Source organism: Balaenoptera borealis (assembly GCF_965194805.1).
Source record: "Balaenoptera borealis genome assembly, chromosome: 2".
In the NCBI taxonomy this organism is placed as follows: domain Eukaryota; kingdom Metazoa; phylum Chordata; class Mammalia; order Artiodactyla; family Balaenopteridae; genus Balaenoptera; species Balaenoptera borealis.
In genome coordinates this window covers 90408785-90434903 of record NC_138867.1, presented here as the reverse complement: position 1 = coordinate 90434903, position 26119 = coordinate 90408785, and the positions used below count along the sequence as shown (strand labels likewise).

At 33.7% G+C, this 26119-nt stretch overlaps 1 protein-coding gene and 1 long non-coding RNA gene across 10 annotated transcripts in view; both read right to left on the bottom strand.

Annotated features, from left to right (window-relative positions):
* FER (FER tyrosine kinase) overlaps positions 1 to 26119 on the bottom strand; it is a 457469-nt gene that overhangs the window by 312182 nt on the left and 119168 nt on the right. For all 9 annotated transcript variants that reach the window (XM_082376336.1, XM_082376339.1, XM_082376338.1 and 6 more), the window contains 3 exons: positions 15825 to 16008; positions 13108 to 13245; positions 12370 to 12489 (listed from right to left, as the gene is read on the bottom strand). In XM_082376336.1, the coding sequence (XP_082232462.1) occupies positions 12370 to 12489; positions 13108 to 13245; positions 15825 to 16008 (442 nt within the window). The remainder of the gene's footprint in view (positions 1 to 12369; positions 12490 to 13107; positions 13246 to 15824; positions 16009 to 26119) is intronic.
* LOC309622615 overlaps positions 1 to 26119 on the bottom strand; it is a 463955-nt gene that overhangs the window by 341654 nt on the left and 96182 nt on the right. The gene's annotated exons all lie outside the window — the stretch shown is intronic.

The following is a 26119-nucleotide window of genomic DNA, read 5'->3' as shown; positions in this document are numbered from 1 at the left end:
CTGGCACGTGGCAATTCTAGCCAAGTATATTAAAATCCAAATCTGCTAATACTTTCTACTTCCTTTAGCAATCATTCAGCCTTCTGAAAAATATCATATAAGCTTTCAATGAGGAATTAAATATGAAGTTGTGTATATGCTCAACTTGTGGCGTACACATGTCAGCTCATTTGTGAGAAGAATGAGGTGGTACTCGTGATTTCTTTTCAAATTTCTGATTTGTGCTAAAACAATTTTAACCCAGAAAGAGAAAGAAAACTACCACCAGCTTATTAGATTCTCTAAAGAGCTGGAAAGGTCCTAGAAGTTAAAACAAAGGCCTAGAAGAGCTAGTAAGACTTCTATTCTCTGGCAGGTCTGTTATGTTAGCTAGAATTTACTACCTGTTACATTGAGCAATGAAGGCTGGAGGAAGAAAGAAAGGAGACAAGAAAAAGGGAAGGAGAAGATCAGAGAAAAAGGAATAATAATATTAGTTTCCTCTACTTTATCTCGCTCTTGATCATGTCAAAAAAAATAGTACCCCTTCTTGAGGCTTTAATTTTTTACAGCCTTAGCGCAAACAAAGCATAGCTGAGCTTTATGCAAAGTCTTCTTAAATAAAAAAATTGAGCAAAGATAAGCCTTCGAAGTCAAAATTTCTTAATATTTCTAAATCTCTACAGACCCATGGTTGCAAATTCAAAGTAGAAAAGACAAAGAAGATTCAGAAGAATGGAATTATATGGGGAAAATATTGTCCCTTTTCTCCACCTGGAGCGGAATGGATTAAGAGAAAAACATTCCAGTATACACAGGTTATATATAGATGACTTAATAAATGTAAAAATAGTTTGCAAATTTCAAAGAACTATTTACCATGATGTCATTGTTGTATATGTTCTGTACACAAATATAACAGTAACAGTTCAAAAGGCTTATTTAAATTTTTAAATTAGATATCATGGTATACTTAAACAATCATGATGCAACTATTTAAATGTCATAAAATGACACTATCTCATTAAAAAAACTCACAAAACTGACATAATACTTAACATGTACTGACTGACAAGCACAGTTTTAAGCACTTTAGAAATAGCACTTAACTTCACATCAGTCTTATAACAAAACTATTAATATTATTTTCATTATCATATGAGGAACTGAAGTACAGAGAGGTTAAGGATCTTGTCCAAGTTCACAGAGCTGGTATGTGGAAGACCTGGTATTAGAGCCCAGGCAGCTTAAACTCTAAGTCCATGATCTTAACAACTAATATTCTCCATCTTAGTAATTCCACCTCATAAAATTTATCCAATATATATGCTTCAACAAGTGCACAAAGCTGTATACAAGGATGTTTATTGTGCCACTACTTACACTTGCAATAACCAAAGGTGAATTTACTATGATGCTAATGACACATAACCTTCAGAAACCTCACCTGCATGATACATTCCAAGGCCCCATACTTAACTTTATATTTGCAAATTTGTATAGTTTTTCTGTTGGATGTTCCTCCCCTCCAAATTTTGTAAGCTTCAGGATCGACAGAACCTGCATCTGCCGCTGGCAATAAAAAAAACTACAGTAGAAATAACATAAATGTCCATCAATAAATAACTAAATTAAATGAATTATGTTACATACATGAAAGCAGGAAAACACTGTACACTATTAAGAAGATTTCATATATGTTAAGAAAAGTAGATGATGCAAGAGTATGCATAGAATAACTCCACTTAAGAATACAATTTATATACATTCATATACTTGTATATACATTCTGGAAAGATACATAAACTTTTTTCATGAATTCACACTAGAAGGTTGAAATAGGGTCAAAAAAAAAGGGAGAACTTTGATTTTCACTGTATACCCTTTTGGAAGATTTTGCAGTTTTATCATCCACATGTATTAGTTAGATAATTTTTAAAGATTTAGTTGTATTTAAAAGATACAAAAGCTTAAAGTAATTATTGTGGATAATAACAAGCTTCTAATACTTATAACAATACTTTATATATCTTCAAACCATTGGCTATTATTATTTAAATCATACAGCGCTCTTAAAGAGACCCAACTTCCTAAAAAATTATAAATTGCAAATTCCTAATACTGTCACATTAATTGTGACATTTGGGTTAATAAAAACCCAAGTGGAATAAGGGTTACAGTTGCCTGAAGTAACTTTTCTGACAACTCTTCTTCTCTATTACTGCCACATAAATTGAAGAAATAAACCATTTCTTGGAAACTCTTTCTTAAAATACAATTGCAGCAGCATAGCAATTTATGGATGACCTTCTCTCCCATGTCACAAATCTATTAGCTTTTCTCAAGATTAAACAGATTAAACTGAAGAGGATGGCTCCTAACCAACCAAGCAAAAGTTGTGAATTTCTCCTAATATACAACCTAATCCACCTCAATACAAAAAATCCACCTGCCTTCTATGATTTATTTCCCTTAACCAAACTGTCCTTCTAAAATATCATCTGCCTTCTAACATTTTACATATTTCCAAATCTTCCCAACTCACTCACTCAAAAAGTATTCGCCTAACACAATCCAATATAACTGCAGTATATGTTTAAACAAAGACCAAAATTGAGTTAAGATTATAAATGAAAACAGCCAAAAACAGACATAACAAAAACCGAGGTCCTGCTTAACATGTGACAGTACTGCATTATTTGTCATTCCATTAATTGATAAGGTTGATTGGAGGGTGCTATTATTTCCTTTCACTGGGACTCAAAGTTAGTGGTTATCAACAAAATCCACTAGAATATTCACTTGTAAATGAAGATATGTAATGAGATTTTATGTATTTCACTTTGAAAAGATGGGTACTGCCAAATACTAGTATCAATCCATGAGCATATTTTAATTGAGAATATTTATTGCTTAGCAGGCATTTATAAAATTATATTGCATGCTTTTTAGCATGTCATTACGTTGCAGATTCATCACTTCTAATTGAAAGTTATGTGGGAATTCCTCAACTGCACAGTTAAATGGATTTTGAAATGTCAAAATATTTGTACCGAAGTCCAAAATTCAATGCTGGAAATGTAGTTTGAGCTCAAAAAATACATCAGCTACAAATTTGGTGGGAATGGTGATCTGGCTTCATGTTTTAATGTTTGATAGTACAAAAAGTATATAAAACTGCCTGACATTACCTGGGATTCAAACAACATTAGTTGTCATCTAAATGACATTACTGGAGTACAAGTTCTGTATGTAAGCACTGAATTATATTGTAATTTTAGGTTTAATTCATTACATAGCTAATTTCCAAAGCTTTTAGAATTTAGTGTTCAATAACAGTGGTTGAGGGAAATTCTGATTATCAGAAAAATTTCAATCATGACTCTGAGCTCAAAAAAATCACAATAAAACTTTACCAGCTCTAAATCATCAAAGTCCTATATGACAAGGCAATTCAGGATATTCAGTTTCAATGTCTGACAAAAATCCGTGAAATTGATGATAGTCAAGTCCAGGAGAGCAAACGAGGTTCACTGTTGACATTACTGGTTCAATAACCATATGATTAGATTACAACATTTTCCACAAAGTGCCTACTATTGAATAATACAATGAATAACCACAGGATTTAAACACCTAACATTTTCACAAGCTTTGTAAATTGTTCAACTAAACCTGTTTCTGATCCACACAAATTTTTAACAACATCAGTTGTAAAATACATCTTAACAGATTCCACTTCAGTTTGTACTGAATTAGTGTTTTCTCAACTTCAATGAAAATATTCTTGTTTGTAGTTGATCCACACAGGCTATTTATTCATCAAAAGTAATTCTTTAGTTGAAATCATTTGTCGTGTTTTTTTCAATTTACTAATGATTTAGCTCCCAATGTTCTCAACCCTTCAAGCAAATGTTCTTGCTGAAAGAGTAATGGTCATAAACTTATTTTCTCCCGACATATTTCTTCAGTTACTGCAGTAAAACACTATTTAATTAATTTACCACTGATAAATGGCTTTCTTTGCTTGGCAAACAAATAAGCCACCCATAAACTTATTTTGGCTTCATCCACATTTTCATAATTTATTTTTCTGAAGAAAGTCTGCTGTGATGAGGTATTCCAGTTTAACTTTTTTAATTTTTCTGACTAGTGCTCTCCTGTGAGTCAGTAATATTGAGACGAGTGCTTAGTCTGATAATGTCAACATTTATTATTTTAGCACAGCCATAGTGCCAGTGCATGATAAACACAATGCTTTGCCATCTAATTCAATAACAAAATAATCCACACTCCACTGTGTCTTAAAGTGTGACATCCAAAATCCATTTTCTCTTCTTTTCTTGTTTTGACATGACATGCATGCACTGATAATAAAAAGTAAGTAAATGCTGTAGTACAATGATATGTGTGGCATTCAAAACACTGTTGAATTATAACCATGTCACTGTGATTTATAGTATGCCAAGCAGCAGTGTGAAGTGATGAGAATGCCATATATGGTCACAACTGCTCAACTCTGCCACTGTAGCAGGAAAGCACCCATAGACAACAGGTAAATGAATTAGCATGGCTGTGTTCCAATATAACTTTATTTATGTACTCTGATGTTTAAATTTCATATAATTTTCATATATCAAAAAATATAGTTCTTCTTTTGATTTGTTTAACCATTTAAAAGTGTAATGAGCAGTCTTGGCTCATAGACTGCACAAAGCAGGTGGCTAGCTGGATTTGACCTATAGGCTATAGTTTGCTGACTCATATCTCACAAAATCCAAGATAATCACTTTTCCACATAGAGAATTACCATTCTTCAATTAAGAGATCTTATTTATATTCCACTGTAAAAGTTAAACATGTTCTGACTTTAAATTTTTTAAAATGTACTGGGAAACATGAGGCCTGAGGTTAGGCTTTACTTTAGAATATAAGACTAGAGAGTTAAACACAGTCTTCTAGAATTCCAATATATTTCCTACTGATAGGTAATAACAACTTATGATAAAGAGACCTCATTTGAAACTAGAAAATTGAGTCAACAAAAGAACTAAACAGGACCTTTACTCTCTACCGTTGTACTAAAATTAATCAAAATTCCTCTTTTGGCACACATGTTAATGTTCATATTTTGGAGCAACTTGCTATCTTTAATTTGCCTCACTTAAACTATGGATTCATAATTCCATTTACCCTGCTTTTTAGTTTGCAATAGATCACAAATTGATGTCTCATCTATCGAAAACGCCAAAACCCACACAACAGACACTTAAATATATTCTTCTAATGTTCCAAATTTTATAGACCTTTTTTTCAAGTTATTTGGATGAACTAAAATTACTGAGTCCCCAATTAGTCAATTAAGTAGTGATTAGATGACAGGAAATATTTGCATATATAATCTTAATAAATGGATGATTAAAGTCAATAAAATATAGTACCTCTTCCAGCCTTTGGCAAAGAAGGGTGATCCAAAAATGAGGTAGATGTCAAAGGGGTGCTGGAGGGGAAGGAGAGAGGCTGTAGATGATAGAGACAAAGGAAGCAACCTCAGATTCAAGGCTGAAGGTAATACAACCTGAACGCATGTGTGGTGGCACATGCATGATCTCAGGTGCTAAAATTATCAGAGGCTGAGAAATAGCCCTCTACCACATAGTGATCTACCATGCAAAAACATTTCCAATAAATAGGAGATAAACAAACAACCTACAAATAGCTGATTTGAATTCCTCTCTCTCTCTCTCCATATGTGTGGAGGGGGGGCGGTGTATTACCTTTATAATTATAGCTGATAGATAAATAATGAGAGTATGATAAAAATGCTTTGTGGCACATATTTAGATGGGTAAATGCAGTAACTTTGTCATTTACTATTATATCATTAGATTTCCATCAAATCTGAAAAGGGGGCTGCAGCAACACTGTATAATCTTGTTTTAGATATAAATACTAATTGTGTAATGATCTCAGAATCTCATGCATTTACTTGTGAAAGCTCTACATGATACAATAAAGAGCAACCAAGAATACAAACTATTAAATTTATGAGTGTTTGCTAATGAAAATAATTTTTATGCTATATTTAGGAATCTAAAAAAAAAGAAAAAAGAAAAAATTCACAGGTATCTTTTTATGACTAGCAAAGTGAAAGAGATAACCTCAGGGAAAGGGCATCTCTTTAAACTTCAAATACCTTACAAGTCAAGACTAGTCCAGAAGTATGGTAGATCAGAAGAAAAAACAGAGTTAAAAAGAAATTCCAGTTAGACTACCGTAAAAATGCTAATTTTTCCCCAATAATGCTATACAACTTGAAGAATATAAGTTAGAAAAGTTTAACAAAAAACACATTGTTCAAATATGAAAGATATTCAGCTAGAGCAGTAGTCCTTAGCCATTTTGGGTTAAGAAGCCCTCTGAAAATTTGCACACACCCTCCCCCCAGAAAGTAAAACACACATTTCTACAAAAAGTTTTAACGGGATACAGCAGATTTTTTAATCCTGTCTGCACATTAAAATCACCTGGAAAGTTTACAAAAAATTCCAATGCCTAGATCTAACTCTCAGAAAATCTGATTTAATTGGTTTGGGTCAGGTCCCAGGCATCAGCGTTTTTTAAAGCTCCCTAAGTGATCCTAATATGAAGCCAGAGACAAGATTCGCTATTCAGAAACTCCCCGAAATATCTCCATAAAACCATCTTCATTCACTCACTCATTCAACAAAGATGTTAATAAATCACCCACAACATCTGATATCCAGCCAAGAATTCTGAAGAGTCCAAGAGAAACATAATCCAATTTTTTCTTTGTTTCATAGTCACTACTAATCAGCAGTCCGACAGATTGCCAGTATGACTTCTATTTATGGAAAAATTCTCCAGAAGTCAAAAATTAATGATTCTCATTTCCAAACAAATGTAACCTTTCACAAAGGATAGGGTCACTGATCACTTAAACAAACATAAAGGAATGCAAAACAAAAAGAAAAATGTTTCTGAAGTTTTCCTTAATACCATTCTTTATTAATGCATTAGAGCTTTTAGATGGGCTAAGAAAAAATATACAACAAAAAGAAGCACAGGCCATAAAATATTAGCATTTTCAAAAAGAGCTTTAAGAGTGTTCTATTCTAAAACTACATAAAGCAATGTGACTAAGGAACAAATGTTTAGTGAAAGGATAAGGAACTAACAAAATGGGAAGGAAAATAAATAGCTAATATTCTGGAGAGAGCCATGCTAACATAAGTTTTCAAATAAAACTGCAAACAGATGAGAAATAAAACCACATTTATTTAACATTATTATAAATATTGGCCCAAACATGCTTCCCTACATACCCCATTGATTCACCTCCATTCCTAAATATGTTCTATGTATATACAAACATATATGTACTTTTTTATTAATAGACTCATTCCATAAATGTTATTCTATAACTTGTTTTTGCTTTTTATCATATACTCTGGTGATCTTTCCATACAAGCATATATAAAAACCTATCTTATTCTATTTAAAACCTGAATAATATGGGAAAATTGTGGGGTTAGTATAGACCTAACATAATTCATTTACCAATCCCTTACTGATGAATATTTAGTGTGTTTCCAGTGTTTTGCCACTGTTTTGAGACCTGTATAATCCTTGGCCTCTATCCAAACTATATGTGTGTGTGTGTGTGTGTGTGTGTGTGTGTGTGTGTGTGTGTGTGTATACACACACATATATATGTGATTTCTCAGAAACCCTCATTCATACACAGATATTAATAAGTGAGAAAGTTTAACCTACAAATTGTTTGAAATGTTTTTGTATATACCAAATTTAATAATTAATGAACGTGACATAATATTATACCTTGTAACAGTTTTCTTTTCATATTTTGGAATTAACAAAAATTTTTCAGATCTCAAACATAGCCAGAGGCCCCTGAAAAACCTAAGCACTGTGCTCAGAGTCCTTAATGTACAAAACCACCCCAAGCAGTAATTTAAAAAACAAGAACAAAAACCAATACATAGAAATACAAATGACCCCAAATAGCCAAAACAAATAGAACAGAGCTGGAGGAATCATGCTCCCTGATTTCAGATTATAAGACAAAGCTACAGTAGTCAAAACAGTATGGTATTGGCACAAACAAACACATACATCAATGGAACAGAATAGAGAGCCCAGAAAAAACCCCACATACTTACGGTCAATTAACCTATGACAAAGGAGGCAAGAATATACAATGCAGAAAAGACAGTCTCTTCAATAAGTGGTGCTGGGAAAACAGAACAGCTACATATAAAAGAATGAAATTGGAAAATTCTCTAATACCATGTACAAAAATAAACTCAAAATGAATTGAAGACCTAAATGTTAAGATAGGAAACCATAAAACTCCTAGAGGAAAACACAGGCAGAACACTCTTTCACATAAATCATAGAAATACTTTTTTGGATCTGTCTCCTAAAGCAAAGGAAATAAAAGCAAAAATAAACAAATGGGACCTAATTAAACTTAAAGATTTTTGCATCACAAAGGAAACCATCAACAAAACAAAAAGACAACCTACTGAATGGGAGAAAATATTTGCAAATGATATGACCAATAAGGGGTTAATATCCAACATTTATAAACAGCTCATACAACTCAACATCAAAAAAAAAACAAACAACCTGATTAAAATATGGGCAGAAGACCTGAATAGACATTTTCCCAAAGACGACATGCAGATAGCCAACAGAAACATGAAAAGATGCTCAACATCGCTAATCATCAGGGAAATGCAAATCAAAACCACAATAAGATATCACCTCACACCTGTTAGAATGGCTATCAAAAAAAGAACACAAATAACAAATGTTGGCAAGGATGTGGAAAAAGGGAACCCTCATACACTGCTGGTAGGAATGTCAATTGGTACAACCACTGTGGAAAACAGTACGGAGGTTTCTCAAAAAACTAAAAATAGAGCTACCATATGACCGAGCAATTCCACTCCTGGGTATATATCTGAAAAAATGAAAATGCTAATTTGAAAAGATACATGTACCGCAATGTTCATAGCCACGTTACTGACAATTGTCAAGACATGGAAGCAACTGAAGTGTCCATCAAAGATGAATAGATAAAAAAAGATGCTGTATATATATACAATGGAATACTACTCAGCCATAAAAAAGAATGAAATGTTGCCATTTGCAGCAACATGGATGGACTTGGAGGGTATTTGCTAAGTGAAATAAGTCAGACAGAGAAAGACAAATACTGTATGATATCACTCATATGTGGAATCCAAAAATATAACAAACTAGTGAATATAACAAAAAAGAAATAGACTTACAGATATAGAGAACTAACTAGTGGCTACAAGTGGGGAGCCAGAAGTAGGGAGGGACAGTGTAGGGGTAGGGGAATTAAAACATACAAACTATTATATATAAAATAAGCTACAAGAATATATTATACAACATAGGAAATATAGCAAATATTTGGTAATAACTAAGTGGAGTATAAACTTTAAAAATTGTGAATCACTATATTGTACACCTGTAACTTACATAATATTGTAAATCAACTATACTTCAATTAAAAAAAAAAAACTAATACACAGAACTTACTATGTGCCAGGGACTCTTCTAAGTTTTCCACATTTACTCATACATGTAATCTTCATAACAACACTATGAATTGGGTGCCATTATTATTACCATTTTACATTTTGAGGAAAATGAGGCATAAAAGGAATAAATAATCTGTCCATTTTCACAAAGGTAATAAGCCATACTGTCAGGATTCAGACCCAACCAACTCAATATGTTAAGCTTGTACATATATCTTTGCGTACTTGTATGCTAAAGTCCTAGGAGTGGAATTTCTAAGTTAAAAGGTTTGCAAGTTGAATTTTGATGTATATTGCCAAATTATTCTCCCAAAAGGTTATACTAATTTACATTTCTGCCAAGACTTTATAAGAAGGCTTATTTTCCCATATCCTACACAACACTGGGTACTATCAAATTACGTAATCCTTGCCAATCTAGTAGTTGAAATAGCTTCTTTTTTAAAAAATGTATACTTCTTTAATTGTCACAGGATTACTGGTCATTTGTGTTTATTTTTCTGGAAACTATGTGTTCATTTGTTTCATTCATTTCTATTGCACCTAATATTCCAACATAAAAAACAAAATTAGCAAATCAATGCCTCAGGAAAGAAAAGATATAAGTTTACATTTAATACACTAACATTATGGTAAAAAGGAAGATTTTCCTCTTACATTAAAATATATATATACACACATATATACACATATACATACATATACATGTTTTAATGGAATTAATTTAGAATATTTTAACAGTGCCAATAGACACATTGAATAACTCATTCTTGGAATAAAATTCTTGAGGAAAGTCTAATCTTAAACTCATATCCTGAATTTAGACACTGTTCAACAAAATATAGCTAAACTTTTGCCTCAGTAAGAGGTAAGCAATTAAATCTATCACATTATCAAAGATTTATTACCTTTAATTTATTGCATTTTTGTTCATTGCTTCATCACCACAATTAAGAAATAATGATTTATGAATATAACTAGTTTTGCTCTAATTATACCCTAAAAAGCAATAAAACAAATTCTTCTTTAGTCACAAAATCTCTTATTTTACATAAGCTTATAATAGGTAGCTATTTTTAATTTTAACTCATAACACTCCAATATCTATATGCTCATTCTTTCTTGGTGTATTAAATCAAATTGATCAATTGTAGCATAAACTCCTTGAAAGTATTAAACCTTACAACCTTAAACACACAGTAAATATATTTTGATGAATAAATGAATGAATTATTTGGGGGTAATATGATGACTTAAAAAAACAAGAGTAATTTATGTCATGTGCCTTCACCAAGCAGCACAGGAATTAAGGAATGAAATTTGTCACTGCACAAGAATTGAGAAACTCTACCATCTATTTTATGACATGCATTCAACTCTATTGTTAAGAGCAGAGTTTCTCAGCCTTGGCACTACTGACATTTTTGGCAGATAATTCTTTGTTGTTGGAGGCTGTCCTGTGAACTGTAGGCTGCTTAGCAGCATCCATGGCCTCTACCTTCCCAACTGATAAATAAAAATGTCTCAGACGTTGTCAAATGTCCCCTGGGAACAAAAATTGCCCAGGGTGAGAACCACTGGTTTAGAGATAGCTGACATTGTAAGAGTATATCTAAAGTCAAAAAGAGATTCCTGAGAAGGGTCTTAAAACTTGAGAAATAGCTTGAAGAATCGCATTATGGCTTCTCAAAAAGACCCTCTAATGCAGGGTACTCCCATGCCTCCATTCCTCTCATCAACAGTCAGTCCCCCGTAACTATTAAGCCTTCATCTTGGACGAGGTAATTCAACAAGCATTTGTTAGTTTCTTCATCCCATCTGGCCAACTTTAAAGACATTAAACCCCTTACCAAGAGCTAGTCCCAGGATCCTACCACTTAATTATCTGTAACACTACAATGTCACTGAACAACAGAAGGAAGATTGTTTAATTACATAGATAGGAACTTTTGGCTGTGTTTTTTGAGGTAAAATTTCAATAAGTCAGATGATATAACATGTCCAATACTGAAAAGAAAATAAGTATGTAATCATTTCTAGCTGTAGTTCTCACACAGTTATAGGTACATACAACACTTATTAATAAATATAAGTTTCTTTGTGTTGCTCCTGAACAAAATCAGCAGATAGGTTAAATATCTTTAAATATACTTTAAAAGTAGAATGCCTTAATTATGTTTTCTAAATTTTAAAATGTACTGTTAATAGCCTTAAATGTTTGAAAAGGACAAAAAACACATTAAGATTTCTCAAAACTCTTTTAAAATTTTATGCAATAATAACAAAAAGTGAAAAAGGAATTGATATAATAGCCTATAACAGAAGGTACTTCTGCTTAAAGAGAAAAGAACTCAAAAGTCAAATTTTTATACTAAATGCTTCTGACATCTATAAGTCTCTTCTTATCTCTAACACTCATTGTCCTCATTTCCAAAATGGTTCTGCTATTTAGAGAATGAAAGGGATAAAAAAAATTTCTATAAATTTTGGAAAAAATAAAGCATTATTCCAATATAAGATATCAGCAATAACTGGGCAAATGAATGTAACATCACACAGAATTTTGATTTTCAGAATTACCGAAATTAGTGATGATAATGGGTAAAGTTAACATATTTCTCAAAACATTTCACTCTGACCAAAGATCAGTTCATGTTTAATTTACTTTTCATTACTTCCAAGAAAATAAAAATTAGAATTTTAAATCTGATAAAATTTAACTATAAGTAGTAACACTAATATTTAAGCTTCAGATTTTCTAAATACTTACATTACTTGCAAACTTTCTGCTGTTAAATTATTCCACATAATCTCATTTGCCTGTAGATTTTCATTATCTTCTAGTAAGGAAGTATCAAACTCAATTTCTTGCTCTTTAGCAGCTGTCGTTCTAGTAAAGTATGCCAAATAATTTTGATCAATATGAATGTACTATCATAATATGTCTTAGTACATACCAAAGGCAGAATATTTGTTCTTATTTAAAATTATGTTAACAAAGTAGAGTAAAAACAAATAGAATAAATCAAACTAAACCTTAGGCCTCAAAGATCTAGTCAAGTAATTTCAGCTTAGCTTCCTCATTTGTAGAATACAGATAATAACCTGCTTTATTCCTTCCTCAATGGTAATGAGTATAAAATAAGATGATGCATGCATGAAAAAATCATTGATTATTATTACTATAAAGTTTAACACAAACAGAAAACCGTAAGTTTATTATTATTTAATTGTTAAAAAGAAAATACAATTTCATGGATTAAATATGGGTTTAAGCAGTGATGTAGTAACAACTGAAAAACTTTTCAAGTTCATTATATAAATTAAATAGTTATCATCATTGAGAAAGGATTTTGAAAATAATTAAAAACAAATTAATATGAAATAGCCTATTTCCTAACAAGCTCTTCAATATTTCCTATTTTAATTCAGTTAAATATTATATGGTTAAAAAAAAAAAGTAATACTGTCATAAATACTGAAAGAAGAATGAAAATATCATACATACCTGTGAACATCTATAAAATTATTGTATTCTGTGCTAGGGTCTATCTGTTCAACTGACATTTGAATCTCTTTATGGACATTCACTATTTCCTCTGTAACAAGACTGGTTATCTGGCTGTATTCATCAAATATACCTTTCCTGAAAAGAAAAGAAAATTATACAACATTTTAAAGTTTTATCAGGGAAACATAGGCCCAAAAAGGATTTAAAACAATATGAAATATAATGCCAATTTTTACAGATGGTGATTTAACACACCACCTTATTTCATGTACCTGGATAGTGAAGTGAAGAGATTATACACGTGTACAGATTAACAACTTACATTTGATATAATATAATAATTGTAAATGATCTACAGTAAGGCATTACATCGTACAATATCTATCTAACATATCCAAAGTGTAAGCCAGTGCTAATCACTTTCCATTTCTAAACATCACCACTGAAATGCTGATTCCGTAACATGGAACTGTGGATCAACTCCTGTCTATCTAATGTTTCGTTCAGTGCCTGCCGCTTCCTCACATGCCCTAGCTCCTGGTTCTTCTCTTGCTCCTGGGCCTCTGCTCTTTTTCATATTATACTTAGAGAGTTTAACTGGTTTATACCTTCAATGACATCTCAATCTCTTCTCCTAACCTCCAGTTAGTAGCAAAAATAATCATAAAAGTTATTGGATTATCTAATAAATGCAAAAGGAAAAACTATTCTGTTACAAAGACCCAATCCCCAACTTAAGAATGCTATGCCCGGCTTCCCTGGTGGCGCAGTGGTTGAGAATCTGCCTGCCAATGCAGGAGAGACGGGTTCGAGCCCTGGTCTGGGAAGATCCCACATGCCGCGGAGCAACTGGGCCCGTGAGCCAAAATTACTGAGCCTGCGCGTCTGGAGCTTGTGCTCCGCAACAAGAGAGGCCGCGATAGTGAGAGGCCCGCGCACCGTGATGAAGAGTGGCCCCCGCTTGCCACAACTAGAGAAAGTCCTCGCACAGAAACGAAGACCCAACACAGCCATAAATAAATAAAAACACACATTAAAAAAAAAAAAAAAGAATGCTATGCTGTAAAAATATACCATTGCTCATTAGTAGCCTTAAAAAGTGTGGACAAACAAGCTTATCCTGCATATACCCAAATATATATAAGGCCTTGTTTGTTTTTCTTTTCCAAAGTCATCACTCATAAAAAGTAATCCTACAAAACCTCTCTTACTATGAAGCATTCTCTCAATTACTTCATTCTGAATAGCAAAATACTGTTTGGGTTAAAAAAAAATTAAATTCAAACTGCTTCAGGCAATGCTAGCTTGGAATGATTACAGAAATCACCTGATAGACACAGTTTAAAGAAAAGAGGGAGGCAGAGAAACTTAATACAGATTTAGTAAATATCCCTGGGGTTATGACCTCACAATTGAAAGTACTGAATGATATTAATGTAAATAAGACTATCTAGATAATTCTTAAAAAGCAAAACAGTAAGTGGTTATGATGTGGAGATCATTAACACATCTTTAAGACAAATGGGGAAAAAAAAGGAAGAAGTCTCCTAATGTTATATGAATGAGTACTTGTGACATAGGATTCAATTTCAGTGATACTATCATGCTTGGATTTTTTTAAATGCTAGGTCTAAAAAAATTTATTACAAAGTAAAGATAATACACTGTGTGAAACTATTATATGTCTCAAAAAAGGATGTTCTTGTGATGATGAAGACACTATTATTGAAGATTCATATGGAGAGTTTGAGAAAATATTGATTCATAAAATGAAAGTAGGAAAGGAAATGTTTATAGATCAACAATATGTAATTTAAAGTAGACATTACTAAATTTATGAATTAAATATTTTAAGTAGACATTTCACTATTTCATCAATACCCTTAAAAGTTGACATATTCAAGTTGACTAAAAACACTTTATCTTTTTTTGGGAAATGGGGTATCACCTAAACCAGCAAATAAAGGAGATGAAGTCTACCATAGGGTGGCATATTGAATTGATCGTATGGTAAACGTGTATGCATTTGAATTACTGACCAACGTTGTTTGCTCCTTGAAGGGAAAAATTGTGACCTACTCATCTCTACATCTGCAAGCACCAGGGTGCTTTGCATACAGCAGAACTTCAATAAACATTTGTTCATTTTAATCTCATACAACAAAAAGCTGGCAAAAAAACCAAAAAATTATTTCCTTTGGGCTTATCAGTTGCTCAGGATTTAAACCCAGTCCTCTGGAGGTAGATATCCACTTCTTAACACTTGTCAAGGGAATTCCCTGGCAGTCCAGTAGTTAGGAATCTGTGCTTTCACTGCCGAGGGCCCAGGTTCAATCCCTGGTTGGGTAACTAAGATTCCACAAGCTGTGTGGCACGGCAAAAAACAAACAAACAAACAAAAACTAACACTTGTCAAACTAAAGATTTTTTTTTTTCAGCTAAATTTCTAGCTAACTGGAGCAAAACAAAAACATACAAAAATAAGAGACATTCTTGGGGCTAGCTAGAAGGTTGCGGAGATGAGTGAGTGTAAACTGAAAGGATAACAGAAGTGAAAAACAAGGTAGAAGAGGTGTGAAATACCCATTGAGCTAGTTCAATGATGCAGCTTACAAAGCAAAGACAATTTTTATACGAAAGGTGAACTAGCAGAAAAAAAAATGTTAAAATCATTTTATGAAGGGATTTTATATCAAATAGGAAATGTATCTTACAGTGCTTTTATCATTTCTTCTTGCATCTTTTGTAAGGAATCCAGAAGCAGAGGAAGTGTAGTGTCATAATACTGATTCTGATGAAGCTGCGCCCCTTTCAATGCCAATACATATTGATTATGCAACATATGAAGTTTCATTGTGGCTTTGTCGTAACGCTCCTTAGCCTTTTCAGTTTCTTTCCCTGAAAAAAACATTGAATAAAGTTAGCAAAGAGATAATTTTAAAAGTTCTATCTTCACTATGTGCAAACTGAGTTACCACTATTTCATGTTATCTCATACATTTTATGAATAATCAAAAGGTTACTGAACATATACTATGTTTATTTGCCAGTACTTTGTACAAAGGATGCTCTGAAGGAAGCATGCACTGCAGTAAATGTTTGGTGAATAAAGGTTAATGGACAATTTTTCAAAAAATTGTACAGATATATGATCCTTCTCATCTTCAAGGAGCTCACACCAAACTGGAACAACAGTGCACGTGAAACTGTATAACCAAGAAAACAAGAAAGTTTGTAAATAATGTTAAATTTTGAGGTCTAGATTTGAGATATGAATAAAGACCAGGGAAGTCAGAGGAGACTGTGGAGAAAACAGACCTAAAAAGATGAGGCAAGTCTGGAAAGGTATAAGAAAGACAGGATAGACAACAGTTCCTCCCTCTCACCTTCTCTTTCTCCATTTCTTCCTTCCTTTCATTCAGTAAATATTATTAACTGTTCACCCCCAGGAACTGTGCTAGACATTGAGAACTGAGTATTTGGCAAAACAGAGTCTTTGACATACAGCCCATGGTCTAGTGATTTGAAATATTGAGTGAAAACATGAAGAGAAAAAGCAATGTTCCATCGGCAAGCAAAGCAGTAAGCTCAAAGACAGCAAGTTTTGAGGAAATGAAGGAAATGTGTCTGTACAGGTAGGACAGTTTTAGGTTGTGAATGACTTAGAAATCAAGCACAGAAATTTAAACTTGATGCAGAAGAAGTCTAAAAGATGATAATTTTATGAACTAAAACTTTTTGTGGACTTCCCTGGTGGTGCAGTGGTTAAGAATCCACCTGCCAATGCAGGGGACACGGGTTCAAGCCCTGGTCCAGGAAGATCCCACACGCCGCGGAGCAACTAAACCCACGCACGGCAACTCCCGAAGCCCCCGCTCACCGCAACAGAGAAGCCACCGCAATGAGAAGCCCACGCACCGCAACAAAGAGTAGCCCCCGCTCGCTGCAACTAGAGAAAGCCCACACGCAGCAACAAAGACCCAACCCAGCAAAAATAAATTAAATTAATTAAAAAAAAAAAAAAAACACCTTCTGTGGTTCCTTTACTAAAATCATTCAGAAAATATTTACAGACTGGTAATATAAATGAATGACTATACACATAAATGAAATTTTTAAGCAGATCTTCAATGTTTGATGCAAACTGAACAAATATTTCTTGTCAATTATTTAGATTTAGGGAATAAGCTTTTCAAAGTATATATTAATTTTTGCCCTCTATCCAAGGAGACTCCTCCAAATGAATCTTTCCCCAAAATAAATCTTATGTTGAGAATTTTAGACATCAGAGGCTGTCCTCTGCTTCCAATCTGTTCAGGCTCAGCATCCATCTGGGTATTCCCTATAGACAGGAGTCAGAAAAGTATTCCATATTGGAGAATGTCCTCAGCCAAGTGCCAAAAGCAGAGAAAAGGCCAGGGGTTTTGCAGACAGAGGAAACCTCAGACCATGCTCAGGTATAGCAATAGAATTAGAACAATTTTCTTGCCTTTCTCATCACTTTCCTAATTCTGAGGCAAGGAACTACATCCAGCTGGTGAAAAAGGAAACAGAACTTTCCAGCAGACTGGTATGTCTCTATTACTAACAAATTCTAGTGTTTCTGGATACTAGAACCACCACTGACTTCTCCCGGGGAGCTGCATATAATATTTCACAGAGCATAATTCTCTACCCAAAGACCATTAGCTGGTTCCTATTCAGAGGGATATTCATAATTGTCCAAGCTATTCATAAAATGTTGCCCTGGATAACCTATTTCACTTTATAACATAAAGAACTTGTTGATGAGAAAATAACTTAATCACTAGGGTATATTTCCTAACCCTTTCACAGCTGACTACAAAGAGATTCTAATACAGAGTGAAAGAGATTCACTACAGTGGGAGGATGGGAGCAAATATATTAACTCAGTTCTGATCTGAAGGAGTCAGAAAAAGATAACATTAGCCATCAAATGAGTGGGTTTTCTCACTTTTTGACTGCAACCCACAGGATAATATATTTTACACCATGAACCAGTAAATAATCATATAAATTTTTAAATACATAACTGATACAAGAAATTCATTAAAAAATTCTTCCCCTTATTATGAAGGATGCTCTGTGATTTTTTAAAAATTCTATCATTTGAATTATGAATTTTTTAAAATGTTCATTTGGAAACCAATAAATATTTTGCCTCATCTAATATAAATCCCTAGAGTAGTTGTAACTTACTCTGTATGGCATTAACTTAGGAATTAATAAACCACTTCAATAATACTAATCACAAATGATTTTTTAACATTCGCAGGAACACACCTGCCTACATGTTCAGTTACTTTAATAATTTTTTCATAGAATACTATATTTATTTACCCATAAACATTGCTACTTAGCATCCTTCTTGCAAAAACACATTTCTAAAAGAGCCAGTACAATTGATACATCTATGGCCAGCCCTGCAGCCTTCCTCTAAAATGACAACCCCCTTTTCTGCTTACCCACATGAGTCAGGGGGATACTCCCATGTGAAGATACCACCCAAGATCCAAATTGTATTCCCAATGAAATAGGTACCAATCTTTCGGCTGGGAGCTATGTCACATTAATGCCTGAACACCAGCTGGAGTGAAAGTCCATGAACATTTGCTGCAGAAGTTGCCAGAACAGCCCTTTCTAAGGCCCTTTTCCTTGAGTTGGTTTTGTTTTGCTTTTTTTTGTTTTTGATTCATCATTTTTAAACTAGTTTAAGTTGCTGTTGCTTGGAATTCAACAAATTCTGACAACAGACGTTTCAAAAGTTCATGTACAATTATGCAGATAAATTAATTCTAAGTAATAAAGAAGTCTTCTGGGGTCCACGTGTTCATAATAAGAAAATAAGGCAACAATATTTGAGTACTGTATTCTAATTTGTTGATTTTTATTATAAGTTTAAAAATTATAACTAGTAAATTCAATGAAGTCCATATTTTATGTCACCTCTTTAAAAATATTGCTTTTGGGGCTTCCCTGGTGGCACAGTGGTTGAGAATCTGCCTGCCAATGCAGGGGACACGGGTTCGAGCCCTGGTCTGGGAAGATCCCACATGCCACGGAGCAACTAGGCCCGTGAGCCACAACTACTGAGCCTGCGCGTCTGGAGCCTGTGCCCCGCAATAAGAGAGGCCGCGACAGTGAGAGGCCCGCGCACCGCGATGAAGAGTGGCCCCCGCTTGCCACAACTAGAGAAAGCCCTCGCACAGAAACGAAGACCCAACACAGCCAAAAATAAATAATAAATAAAAATTTAAAAAAAAAATATTGCTTTTTATATGAACTCTATTATTCCCAATTAATTACTTAGATTTTTTAGTGTAACTTCAAGAGTCAAGCTCTCCACACAAACATTTTCATGGAGACATTTAAACCATTTAAACCGCCCATCTGTCCTCCTATTGCACAGATTTTTAAGCTGCACACCACCCATCTGTCCTTCTAGCTGGTATAGAAATGACGAATGAAATACACAACACTCAGCTCACTAAGATTTTATAGTCCAAAATTACATTAGAAAAGTTAGGAACTTCCCAAATAATTTTTTTCTCTTTATCAGATACAGTGTATGACCAACAATCTGAAGAAGGCTATCATAGCCAAAATCTAATTATCAACAGCTTACCAGTGGTCATTAGCAAATTTAGAAAAAATATGCTTTTGAAAACATCTGAGGCAGAATCCATTACATTAAAATAATAATACATAATGCTAAAAGATTCTTTAAAAACAGCTTTGGGTCTAAAACTGAAATTGGGGTATGCCGTAGTAGGGCTCTTTTGTTGGTTCGTTTGTTGTCCTCTACGCTCATAGACACTCGTGCACTTGGTTATGAGATGTACTTGGGCATGCACCCCATACTTCCTCCCTTGTAGACATGAACAAAAAGTTTCAAAAACATGCTCACTTGCCATGATTTGAAACGGGATCCTATTGTACTTTTTTTCTTGATTTGTTTTAAAATAAACATTTAGGGTCCCAAAGAGACTATGTAAGTAAATTCAAGAAATAGTAATACTGTGTGAAAACCAAAGTTACAACTAAAATTTTTTTTAATTCCATTCACGTAAAATATATTGCAAAATACTACCCACCACCATTCCTGCCACACAGCTTTCTGGTTCAGAATATCTCAGATCAATATTATACTTTCTTAACTTTTAAATAACTACATTTGAGCTTAAAATCAATGTGAAGTACACAGAGTGAATAAATTCTAATGACAGACACAGAATCATACCTGCTTTTTTTTTTTTTTCAAATGATGAGAAGCACTGAAGCAGGGAATGGAGTTATTCTATGTGTCAATTAACAGGGAGAAAAACATTCAATTTTTCCTCCTCCACATAATGAAATTCACAAAGAGATTGAATTACAATTCTTTTCCACCACTTGTTGACAAACCCGTTTAATGTTTGTAATAACAGAGTGTGTATACAACAGGTCATGCCACAAACAATATTATGAAGCCAGCAAAACTCAATTATGTATGTTTGACATTTATAAGAGACAGGCTAGACTAGCCATTAAGCTAGTCTAGAAAGTCAAGTATTTTTTATTATAAACTTCTGAAGCATTTACCATTTGTTAAATATTATGGTGAAAAGCCTCTGAATAATAAATGAGAAGTGATTATTTTCCAAAAGTAAACCGCAAGTAGTCTCTGCTTTGATTTGGATAAATAAACATTCTCCCACCTTACATTTTTCCTTTCTTTCAAAACGTTCCACCTCAACTACGTAACGTTTACTTACTACTCTGAGTAAAAAGAAAATGAATGAGAATTCATCTTAACTTACAAGTTATTTGGCCTAAATGTCCGCATATGTTTTTTCACTTGGAAGTTAAAGTTCAAGTATGATATGTGGGAACAATGAATGAGCTACCTATTTTACTCAGTGATGTTCTGAGTCAATTTTCATCTCAGCTTCTCCTTTGTTTAGCTGTGCAACCCAAGCAGATCATTTAATCGGAATTTTAGCTTCTAATTTTTAATCCTGGGAGTTAAATCGTGTGCTCTTCTCAATCCATTGGCTTGTGATGGAAATCAAATGGCAGAAAGTTGTCACAATGCACAGTTAACAACAAAGGCTAAAGAAGACAGAATTTGGAGAGCTGAAAAAACCTTTTTGATTATATGCTCCTATGAAGCATTAAAAAATACAAGATGTGCATCCATAGTGTGCTAGCTTTAATAAATGTCCTAGTATAAGAAAATTTGATGTATCAATCAAGAAATATTTATTGAAATGCATTATGAGTTTTAAACTGTTCAAGGAACTAAAACAGTGATATTTTAAAGTTCAATATAAAATACCTTTAAAAAGCAAGCTTTCTAGTTTGGAAATATCAAGCAAGGAAATACCATTCCCTTGCTTATAGTGACTGCTAGATTCAGTTGACCCACAGTCTTTTAATAACCTATATATTGAATGATATACCATGGTCAAAGCTATATTCTCCCTTTTTTTTCTTAATTATTATTTATTTATTTGGCCACGTGGCTTGAGGGATCTTAGTTCCCCGACCAGGGATCAAACCTGTGCCCCTTGCAGTGGAAGCCCGGAGTCTTAACCACTAGACCGCCAGGGAAGTCCCAAAGCTATATTCTCTAACAGCAAAGCTGTGCTTGGGGGGATTCTGAGTAGCTGGGCAGCAGCATAATTCTGAATCTCCCAAATATCATCTAAAAATATAATAAAGAACAAAAAGAAAAACAAAACCTGCACCCTCAGTATAATAGGCAGAGAATGTCCAAATTTTAAATTTTCAATGAGTAGAAAAATAAACATCAGGGCTTCCCTGGTGGCGCAGTGGTTGAGAATCTGCCTGCCAATGCAGGGGACACGGGTTCGAGCCCTGGTCTGGGAAGATCCCACATGCCACGGAGCAACTAGGCCCGTGAGCCACAACTACTGAGCCTGCGCGTCTGAAGCCTGTGCTCCGCAACAAGAGAGGCCGCGATAGTGAGAGGCCCGTGCATCGTGATGAAGAGTGGCCCCCCGCTTGCCGCAACTAGAGAAAGCCCTAGCATAGAAACGAAGACCCAACACAGCCAAAATAAAAATAAATAAATAAATAAAAATAAACATCAAATCTTTGCAAATGATCTCTCACCCTCCCACTGCAAGCATTCATGGACACCAAAGACTGTTCAGAAAAAAAAAAAGAAAAGAAAAATGCACTAAAGAGAGAAGAGCTAGCAGTATGCCTAAGACTCATCTAAAACCACCATAAGAATAAGAAGACCCACCCTACATGTGAAAGTACTGAAAACATGTAATGGTAGATCACCGAACTGACTACAAGGTAGGGACTTAAAAGTGTATATGGAAGATAACGGAGGCAGTCTTAGAAAGGTAATACTTCAGGCAGAAATGGTTAAAATGAAGGGACTTTGGTAAAGGGAAAAAGAAAAAGTCCTGCAGAAAGAGAAAATAAAGAAAAATAAAAGGACACAAATCTTTGTCAAGAACATGAAAAGAATGAGATTCTATCCTACTTGGCAAGGTAAAAAGTTAGGCTTATCCTGGGCCTCACTTTTTAACTTGCCAAGTAGGGTAGAATCTCATTTTTTTCATGTTCTTGACAAAGATTTGTGTCCTTTTATTTTTCTTTATTTTCTTTTTCTGCAGGGGAAGGGTAAGCTCTGACAAAGTGAGAGTGGCATGGACATATATATACTACCAAACGTAAAATAGATAGCTAGTGGGAAGCAGCCACATAGCACAGGGAGATCAGCTCGGTGCTTTGTGACCACCTAGAGGGGTGGGATAGGGAGGGTGGGAGGGAGAAGCAGACGCAAGAGGGAAGAGATATGGGAACATATGTATATGTAGAACTGATTCACTTTCTTATAAAGCAGAAACTAACACACCATTGAAAAGCAATTATACTCCAATAAAGATGTTAAAAAAAAATAAAAAATAAAGAAAAAAAAAAGTTAGGCTGCCTCAATTTCATGGATGTGGGCAAAAGAGACAAGACTCTTGGGACAGAGACAAAGGACAGTTTATTTCTCACAGCAGTATGAGTAGCTAAAGTATCATCATTTGTGAACAAAAGACCGTAAAGTCAAACAACACCCAACAAATTCACAGAAAATGTATGTACCATGTATAACAGATAAAGGGCTATTCACTGTAATATACCTTTTAAATTCTTAAAATTTTAAGAAAAAAAAAAGACCAAACTTCAATTTTTTAAATGGGCAAAAGAACTCACTAAAAAATAAATACTTTAAAATGGGCTTTAAACATATAAAGAGGTGGTCAACCTCAATCCCTCACTCATAATAAAAGAAATGCAAATCAAAATTACCTACCAAATTAGCAAATACTGTTTTGGCAAGGATGTGGAGAAACTGATACTCATACATATCTAGTGGGAATGTAAATCGGTACAATTTTTATAGGAGGAAATTTGGCAATATCTAACAAAACTACACACACATTTATATTTTGACTCTGCATTCACACTTCTAGAAATTTATGCTTAAGATATTCCTTCAACAATAAAAAAAAAAAAGTACACACAAGCTTATTCATGGTAGTAGTATAAATAACTGAAAAAACTACAAATAAACTATATGTCCATACACAGGAAAGTGCTTGAATAACTTATAATGAAGTGCTATGCAGCAATTAAAAAGAATAACAAAGAAATCTACAAACTGAAATATTGAGGTCTTTCAGGATACAATGTCAGGTAGAAAATCAAAATAAAAAAGCATATCATAATATTGTAGTTTTTGTATAAGAAATAAAGAGATATAGTTAAAGAAGACATAGTTCTCTAAATATCTACTTTTGTACAGTTCTGACTTTTGAAACCATTAATGTCTAACCATTAACAAAATAAATAAACAAAATCAACAAGGGTAAGAGCAGAAAAACAACCTAAAATGGGACACAATAGAAACAAATGAACCAAACTGTATTTCCCAGTGAGTAATGTAACCACACTGAAAGGAGTCGGGAAGGAAAGCATTAATCCAAGTAACTTTGGAAACAGTATTTGACTACAGAGGAAGACTAAAGACAAAAAGAGGTCTAAACAAATACTGAACTGTAGTCAGTAGGTTTCTTTTTTCAGAGGCATAAATTAGCAATTCTGAAATTATCTTCTGTTATTTTACGATTGAACAAGTAAGTAGATTGTGAATAATAGTAGCCAGGTGTCTCACTGTCAGAGAAGGAAATTACAAATACGTAAATAGGAAAAGACAGAATGAACTATTTGGTGTTCAACTGGAATTGGAAATATCAATGTGAATACTTCAGTTTTAATATAGATAGAGCAACAGGTATAGAAATAGGCACAGATGCATTTGTGTGTGTGTGTGTGTGTGTGTGTGTGTGTGTGAGCGTACATTTGCTTATTTCTTATCTATATCCACTGAAAGGACCTAAAACAAAGACATCCTAGTAGCAATGAGCACAGCCAGTGCCCAAATATTGGTTTCTAAATACTATTTTCTACTAAATGGAACTATGACTCCTTAGGGAAATGAAGCAAGACCTAGAGCAGAAAAAGTATAAGATAAGCCAGAAAATAAGTGCTCAATAAATAACAGGAACATGTCAAAAGGACAGAAGAACCAGTTTTTGTTTCTCTCTCATGTAAAGACAAAGAAAAGGATAAAGTAAATGTGCTATAATATTAATATTTAGAGAATATGGGTGAAATATATATGGGAATTCTTTGTATTATTCTTTCAAAATTTCCATTGGTCTGAAATAATGTCAAAATAAAAAGTTAAAAATGGAAAGCTGTAAAAATTGATTAAAGCTCAGAAGTATCTGAATATTCACTAAATCTAAAAAATTCAGTTATTTAGCCTAGAGATTAAAAGTCTCAGTGATAGAAAAAAACTTAGTTTTAATATGTATGTTTCAAAGCAGGTATGCTTACACTATAGGTAATATTAATAGATAAAGACAGCCAGAATTTTTTTTTAAAAAAACTATCATTCTACTTTATAAGACTAGTCAAGTGTGTGGGAGAACAACATTTACAGCAAATTAAGGGCATTCATCCTTTAAATCTTTATCCAGAGTCCATGACATCCTAAGTTCTGTGAGAGACACATATTCATAGTCTCTTCCTTAAAAATGCTTGACAAGAAAATTAAGATGGAGGTTCACAAAACAGTCATCATAATGTTAGGATATAATTGTAGAAGAGGGAGTGTAGAGATCACCATATATTTAGTATGGATAACCAACTAGTCACTGATCTAAAACTCCTAATAATGTGCTATAATATACAAGGTTATCTAATAAGTTGATGAATATCCTTAATGAAGTGGTTTAAAAGCCACAGGTTATGAGTAGAATATATCTAGAAGAAACATCATATTGGTTTCCTTGGAGGAAAAAAAAAAAAACAACTGGGTAATACGTGGGAGAAAAAGTTTTCACCGTCTACTTACTGATTTGTACCTTGTGATTTTGAATTTGGAACCATATAAGTATGAAGAGGAAGCCCATGAGCCCCACTAAGGGGGGAAAATGGAATCTCAATGGAAATTCCACAAGCTCTCACCAGTCTATCTAACCTCTTATCTGAATAAGGCTGTAGCCCCTCTTGCACTATTTCAATGAATAAACTGCCCTTGCTCTTAGCTAAGACCAATCCATTCCCTTGGGTACTAGATCCATTCTCTCCTATACAACAAGCACGTTGCTCCAGCAATTCTTCCTTCATTCTGCTGCCTCATCAACTTTTCCTTCTTCATGGGAACATTTTTGTCAGCAAACAAGCTACAATAGCTCCTAATCTTTAAATAAAATTCCCCCTTGACTCTACTTCTTTTACTTAACTCCCTATCTCTCTCTTTCCCTTTACTGCAAAACTTCTAAGATTTGTGTATACTAGTTATCTCCAGTTTTTTTCTTCTCATTCTTTCTTAAACCCATCCCATTTAGGTGTTTCCTTCTACTGTTCCACTGAAACTGTTCTTGTCAAAGTCACCAATAATGTACGT